Genomic DNA, 8150 nt, shown 5'->3' with positions numbered 1-8150 from the left:
GAGGACAACTAAAAGCTTGGGCCTGGTTTCTCCTGGACTCTGTCCTGTACATCTTTTCCCTTTGCTGATTTTCATCTGTATCCTTTCACTGTAATACTACAATCACGAGTATAACAGCTTTTATGGGTTCCATGAGTCCTTCCAGTAACCATTGAAACTGAGGGTGGTGTTGGGGATCCCTGACACAGATATGTTAACATGGGACAAGAATAAAAACATTAAGTAATTTGTGGAAGAAACATTTAAGAGGCAATGAATTCCATAGCTGCTATTCTGTCTACTGTCATATAACAGCATTTAGTATAATCAGTGAAAGCAAAGATGTTTATAAAATATCTATTTGATGGCAAAGTTTAACTTTGATTCAGATACCTTGTCTCTTAAAGTTTTGGTTATTTTTTAAAAATCCACAATAAAAAAAACATTTCAAAATAGGTTAAAATAAACTTTTATTAAAAATTTTTATTAAATGTTAGAAGAAATTTATACACAGTTCACAAATTCTTTATAAAACAACTGCCTATCCTTATCCAACTGTAATTGTTCCTATGAAGACTTGGAGATTTTGCAGTGAAATAGGGTCTACAAAATATTTCTTTTGGAAAGCTCACAATGCTAATTTTAGGTAAAATAGTTTAAAACCAAAATCTTTGCATGCAAATGAATGAACTCTCAAGTACCCATATTCTTTATCCCAGTGACAAAGTAATGGGAAAATGAAAATTAAACTCACTTATGAAATAATGAATAAGTATTCTGTAAATGTCTCACATTCAAATTTTTTTATTACTTTCAGAAGCAGTGCCATTATAAGGTATTGACAATCATGTTATATACTCAAATAAAATGAATGTCAATCAAATTAACATTCAAAGGACAAAAATATTGTTGCAAAGAGGCACCCCTTGTGATAAGATATGTTAAAGGAGTCTTTATTAAAGGCTTATGGTACGGGCCATAAACGCTACAGAAGACAGTCTCTTCAAACACAACAATGACAATTCAACCCTTTTAGAAGTGAATAACATCTTTTTAGTAGTGTCTGCTGGTAAAAAAAAAAAAGGATACAAGTTCAAAATATGATGGCAACATATAAAAGTGGCCAATAGTTTTGGTCTTTGTCTGAGAGGTACACTCTAATTTAACAAAAACTGGCTCTGAATCTTCAGTTCCAAATCACACTTCTTTCCCAAGAAGGTGACTGCCCAGCTGACACCATTCCAAAGAGCAAAATCCCAATCACCAACACGAAAGGATTATGGCTCAACAAAGAAAGGAGTAACCGGCTGATCTCAAAGATTAGGAAGCAAAATCAATGTCAAAGTATTTGAAATCAAAGGAATTTAACAATTCGCTGCTTTGAAATTTTCCCCTGAGCTATGGATGCTTTATATATAGTCTCTAGAAAAACACAATGCATTCCATCATTCCAAGTGGTACCTATAAATGCTATGATTCTTGGTGCTGAAAACAGATAAACTATGTCTCAAACAGCACAAAGTGGTAGCAATCACATGTTTGGTGAAAATCTTTGGTGAGACGCGATCCTGAAGAAGCCTCCTTATTTTGTTTCCCCCCTCCTAACACTCCTGGAATCCTCAAGTAATTTTCAGAGGAGAAACCACAAGACCATAATGAAGGACCAGAAGACCATCCTAAAAAGGAAAAAAAAAAAAAAAAAAAAAAGGAATGTTTTGTAGTTAAAAATCAGTTATGTAAATGATTAAGTCAAAGACCATTTATTTTTCATAATGCAGTATAATGTGAAATTCTTTGATTTAAAGAAAATAAAGGACCCAACTCACTCATCTCATCACTAAACACTCCCTGTCAATGTGCCTTTTTAATGACTCGCAGAAGATAATTCTGAAGCTACCAGGTACCCATAGTTATCCAGGATTGTTCATGGCTAAATAGTTCTCCGAAAAGGAGCAAAAGAGACAGACCTTTCCTTTTGCACAGACTACTTAATACGTCACCCAAGCCCTGGGCTTCCCTAAAAACACACTCAGTTACAGAGCATCATGGATCTGCAAAGAAATGAAACATTGATTTCCACATAAATGCAGCTGCTATTATAAGTGAGAAAACTGGAACTCTTACCCATTTAACACATCATACATTTTACTTCCTCCTTAAAGACTGTTCAATATAATTTCACCTTTCTTTGATATCCAGAGGCATCATTAGGAATAGTAACAACTGTGTTGTAACACAGCGATGTCCTCAGGGGTTGTTGGACAACTTACCCCTATACTAAATGACTCCAGATACTGTGTTTCCGAGTCTTTTTATCTGCTTTTTGGGGTTTCTGTCTCCTCTCTTGCTATCATGTCTTAATTCTTTGTGCTCTCACCAAGGCTGCAACCAGCAAGCAATCCACCTTTTTAAAGTGCTATTTCTAATACACTGTGACCTGGAAAACTAGCTAAAAAGGAAGACTCACTGGGGAAGCTGCAATGAGAAATGGACCCACTTTGAACAACACAGAAGGAGTGCATGCATGCCTTGCATTTCTAATCCGAATGTAGCCATTGCTCTCCCTCTTTTTTCATTCTAAGCTTCTCCATGGCTGTGCTTCCTCATTTCTCATTCACTACTCAACTCATCGCGATCTGGCTCCTGTTCCCGGCAACTCTAGGGAAACTCACCAGAATTCTAGAAAAGGGTTTCCAAATTCAAATGCCCACAAGGGCCAGGAAAGTAACATAAATGAATATGTGAGTCAGGTATGCGAGTCAATAGCGAATATTGGGACCAGTGGTAAACCAGAGAGCAGATGCCTAGCTAAAGGAATTTAAACTCAAGATATTTAAAACAGAATAAGCCAAATAAAGCATAATCCCATACCATGTTTGGCCCATGGACCATCAGATCTGTTCTAGCCTAATTAGCCTAATCAAAGGAAATTAATTTGTATTACAACACAAATAGAAAGATTCTATTAACATTTTTACAAGACATTACATTTTACATAATGTTAATATTTTGCATATAGTTATGTTTCAGAATTGAAAACATTTACAAAACAATATATGATATGCTGATATATAAAACAAAGTATAGCTTGCAAGCTGTTTAAAAATCTCAAAACAACTTTTTTTTTTTAAAGATTTTATTTTTCGTTTTTCTCCCCAAAGCCCCCACGGTACATAGTTGTATATTTTAGTTGTCGGTCCTTCTAGTTGTGGCATGTAGGACACCACCTCAGCGTGGCCTGATGAGCAGTGCCATGTCTGCACCCAGGATCTGAACCCGTGAAACCCTGGGCTACCAAAGCAGAGTGCGCGAACTTAACCACAGGTCCACAGGGCCGGCCCCATGAGCCTTTTTAATTTTAGCCAGTTCTTTTGCATTTTGCTGGGTCAACTTAGCCAAACTGGAACTACATTTCTCAGAATTCCCTTCCCTTTTTGGGTTAGTTAATTACTTAGCCAATAGAGAGCTGCACAAGATTTGGAAGGTGGAAGGAAGCAGAAGCTATTGGGCTCAGAAGGTCAGTATAGGGCACCAAGTACCCCTCCATCTTATGCACATTGTTGCTGATACGCTGCCTCACAATGTTGGCAGACAGCAGCAGCCATGCCTGAACTCCTGACCCATCAGAACTCCAACTTCAGCTTCTCTGAGTTCTGGGCCATCTCCATGGCAAAGACTCTCAGTTTTGTTTACAGATCACTCATATCATTGAGGATGGAGGTGATGAGACATAGATTTCAGTTTCTCCTCACAAGTTCCAGTTTATTCTTGCTCTTCCTACTTCATATCCATCTTTTCTCTGAATTGCTGCCCTGTTGATTTATAATGACTACTGGTCCACTACCAGAAAGGCAGCCAATATCTTTCCATACATTTCTTCACCAGCTTGTACAATATTTAAGGTATAATCCCTTATTCTATAACATTCATATTGGTTCTATTTCCCAGATAGAATCCTGTTAAAATTGGTGAATCCAGGGAAACAGCAGATGGATGGTCATTATACTATTCCTATGACTTTTCTGAAGGTTTAAAAATTTTCAAAGTATACAGATTAATGTAACAATTACCTTTGTAACCAGCACTCAGATTCAATGAGTGTCAACACTTTGCCTTGTTTGTTTCAAATCTCTTTTTAAAACGATGAAAATTTTCAATCTTCTTATCTAAAAGAGCAAAGTGTTGACACTCATTAAATCTGAGTGGTGGGGACAAGGATACCTGTAGCAAATTAGCAAAAAGAAAACCAAGCAAAAAAACTAAATAAAATTCTCCACAATAAACCATAGTCATTATGGCTGCACAAATTTCAGCCATAGTTCTTTACAAGTTGGCAGTAAAGGACAGATACAAAAATCACAGCAAAATACAGCAATTATTTGTTTCCTATCAAACTAAACATACACCTTCCCTATGATTCAGCAATTCCATCCCTAGATATTTATTCAAAATAATTGAAAAATATGTTCTCAAAAAAACTGGTTAAGAAAGACGACAAGGAGAGAAAAAAATACTTGTATAAAAATGTTCATAGCTGCTTTTATTGTATTAGCAAAAAACTGGAAATAGCCCAAGTGTCTATGAACAGGAGAATTGAAAACATATGGCATATTATACAATGAAATACTACGCAGAAATAAAAAGGAACAAACCACTGCTACATGCAACCACATGGATGAATTTCAAAATGCATGCTGGGGGAAAGATGCCAGGCACAAAATAGTACACGATCTATGATTCTATTTATATGATGTTCTAGAATAAGCAAAACTAATCTATGGTAAACATAGGTGTAAATATTTATGACCTTGGATTAGGCAATGGTCTTTTAGATGTGACACAAAAAGCACAAGAAACAAAAGGAAAAATAGATAAATCAGACTTCATTAAATTAAAAACTTTCATGCTTCAAAGGCCACCATGAAGAAAGTGAAAAGACAACCCATTGGATGAGAAAATTTTTACAAATCATATATCTGATACAGGACCAGTATTTAGAATATATGAAGACTTCTTACAACTCAGTTAATAAAAAGACAAAAAACCCAATTTTTAAAAATGGGCAAAGGATCTGAATAGAAATTTCTCCAAAGAATGAATAAACACATAAAAAGATGCTCAAAATGATTAGTCATCAGGGAAATGAAATCAAAACCACAATGAGATATTACTGCACATCCAAGAGGATGGCTATAATCAAAAAGATAGACAGTGGGGCCGGCCCCGTGGACGTGTGGTTAAGTTCGCACGCTCTGCTTTGGCAGCCCAGGGTTTCGCCGGTTTGAATCCTGGGCGCGGACATGGCACTGCTCATCAAGCCATGCTGAGGCGGCGTCCCACATACCACAACTAGAAAGACTCACAACTAAAAATATACAACTATGTACTGGGGGGACTTTGGGAGAAAAAGGAAAAATAAAATCTTTAAAAAAAAAAAAGATAGTAAGTGTTGGCAAGGATTAGAGAAACTGGAACCCTTACACACTGCTGGTGGGAATATAAAATGGTAAAGTTGCTTTGGAAACAGTCTAGCAGTTTCTTGAAAGGTTAAACATCGAGTTATGTTTGACCCAGCAATTCCACCCCTACGTATATACCAAAAAGAAATGAAAACACGTCCACACAAAAACTTGTAGATCAATGTTCACGGCAGCACCATTCATATTAGCCAAAAGATGGAAACAACTCAAATATCCATCAATTGATGAATGGTTAAATAACATGTAGTGTATCCATATAATGGCATATTATTCAGCCATGGAAAGGAACAAAGTACTGATAGACACTACAACATGGATGAACCCTGAAAACATTATGCTAAGTAAAAGAAGTCAGTCACAAAAGGCCACACAGTGTATGATTTCACTTATATGAAATGTCCTGAATAGATAAATCAATCCACAGTGACAGCAAGTAGAGCAGTGACTGACAAAGAGTAGTGGCGGGTGGGTATATGGGAAGTGAGTACTAATGGGGATGGAGTTTCTCTTTGGTGTGATAAAAACGTTCTAAAATTGATTGTGGTGAGTTTCAAAACTCTGTAAATATACTAAAAACCACTGAACTGTACACTTTAAATTAGTGAGTTGTATGGTGTATTAATTATATTTCAATACAACTGTTATTTTAAAAAACCAGAAAAACTAACCTATGATGAGGAAAAAATCAGAACAGTGGTTGGCTCAGCGCTAGGGAGACGGATTGACTGGGAAGGGGCATGAGAGTAGTCTCTGGGGGTTAGGGGAGCGCTCCAGATCTTAAGAAGGGGTTTGACTTAAACAGCTATATGCATTTGTCAAAACTCATGCATTTCAATTAAATGTCAATTAGAACATATATGTATGGACACACATAAGGGTTTATGTGTGTGTATTCATTCTGCTTCTTCCAAGGAACTGTATAAGCCACACTAAGATGATTCTTACAACACATTGCATCTTATTTAAGTAGTTGTTCACTGAACATAGGCCATTATACCAAAACAAAGTATATGTCTAACGAATCAGACAAAAATTTGTTTAAGCTGAGAGCTGCTCATCAAATCTTTATTAGTACTTTACAAGCTTCTCAGAGCCACATAGCTCCTGAAACAATTTACCACTCTAGGTTCGGTGATACATTAGAATATGTGGATCTTGCTGTCTCTTCTTTAAAATTATAGATCCTATCTTGCTTTTCATTTATACTAACTAGAAGATTTCACATTATATTCCTATTCCCTTTACAGGCTAATTAAAACATCAAAATAGTTACTATAGCTTCTTACCTATTGAGCAAGAAATGGTATGTAAGTCTCTAAAGCCTAATGAGTATCTGCAAATTTTTCTTAAAGAAATGTCCTTGCGGATATACTTGCCCAGCAGTCTTCAAGCTCTACTGCAGTACTGGAGAGAGAAAAAAGAGCAAGACCTCTAGAATCAAACTGCCTGGAGTTTGAGCCCTGGCTCCCCACCAATGCACTGTGGGCACGTGATGTGTCCTTTCTGTACCTTGGTTTCCTTATCTTTAAAATGGGGGATAAAAACCTGCCTCATATGATTATGAACAACAAAAGAGCTAATCCATATAAGCCATTTAGAAAGGTACCTGACATACAGTAAGTGTTCAACAAATATTAAGCTTTATTATATATGTAATTTTAAGAAAATTATGTAATATTTATTAAAATTTTATTGATAATATGAAACTTTTTTCTTTCATTAAATAACGTGCCTGTTAGGCACAAGCATGGTAAAGTCTAAGACCCACCTGCATCGCTGCATCACCTATTGCACGCCGAATTTCCCTCAGAGTTTGATATCGTTCCAACAAGTGGTCGCCACAGATGATATCTACCTGTGGGCAAATGGAGAGCATGAGACTGCTTTCCTGCTTCAAAAACCATATAAAAAATTTAGAAAATCAACATAATTATTTCCAGACTAGAATTTGTTATTTTATTTCAGACTGATAAAAACACTCTCACGAAAGGTTTTAGAAACTTTTCACAAAAGTAAATAAAGTAAAATGGCAAGAGCATTAGAGGACACAGGAGGACAACAGCACAGTACAGCAGATATTAAAAAATTATTTCCTTAAATCTCTGAGAACAAGTTAAATCACATTTGATATATTCTGGATAAGAAGGCACAAGAAAGTACATTTTAAAAAAAGTTTTATGATAAAATTACTAAAAGGGTAGGCAATGCTTAAAAAAGCAATCTTTAGTTATTTGAATAATTCTCTTGCAAGGAATATCTTATTTTCCAACAACGGAAAGTCTAACACTAACAAAGTATATACAAAGGAAACTGTTTTATGGGTGAAACAATCTTAATTAATAAGGTCTTTTCAGCCCTTTAGTAACGTCAAAACTCTAAGACAAACCTACTTTTATGTAGATTGCTCTACAAAGAATATTGTATGGTTACGCACTATACTGTAATAAGATTCCAGTATACTTACTAACATAGAAACGCAGATCTTTAATCTGTCTTTCACTGAGTGCTCCTTTCCCATTGGCTTAAAATGGGATCGAGTCCTTAACGTCTTAGTAATCTAATCACTTACATGGCTCCATCTCCTAATGTCCCTATTTAGTTTATGGCACAAAACTTCTCCGTGTCCTCCAAACCCCAATATCACCTTTGACTCTCATTTCTCCTTTTCCTTTCTTCTCACAAGCAATCAGT

The 8150-nt window shown here is 36.0% G+C and overlaps 1 protein-coding gene across 4 annotated transcripts in view; it reads right to left on the bottom strand.

The window, feature by feature from the left end:
- Nucleotides 1-432: 432 nt before the first annotated feature.
- PCGF6 (polycomb group ring finger 6) overlaps nucleotides 433-8150 on the bottom strand; it is a 28696-nt gene continuing 20978 nt past the window's right edge. For 2 of the 4 annotated variants that reach the window (XM_001498200.5, XM_070221501.1), the window contains 2 exons: nucleotides 7228-7314; nucleotides 433-1655 (listed from right to left, as the gene is read on the bottom strand). In XM_001498200.5, coding sequence (XP_001498250.1) covers nucleotides 1599-1655; nucleotides 7228-7314 — 144 coding nt within the window. In that variant the 3' untranslated portion in view covers nucleotides 433-1598. Of the gene's footprint in view, nucleotides 1656-6745; nucleotides 6864-7227; nucleotides 7315-8150 lie in introns of all 4 variants that reach the window. The other 2 variants (XR_002807688.2, XR_011421257.1) reach the window with 2 other exon arrangements.

Source organism: Equus caballus, chromosome 1 (assembly GCF_041296265.1).
Source record: "Equus caballus isolate H_3958 breed thoroughbred chromosome 1, TB-T2T, whole genome shotgun sequence".
NCBI lineage: Eukaryota > Metazoa > Chordata > Mammalia > Perissodactyla > Equidae > Equus > Equus caballus.
This window is presented reverse-complemented; position numbering and strand designations above follow the sequence as displayed.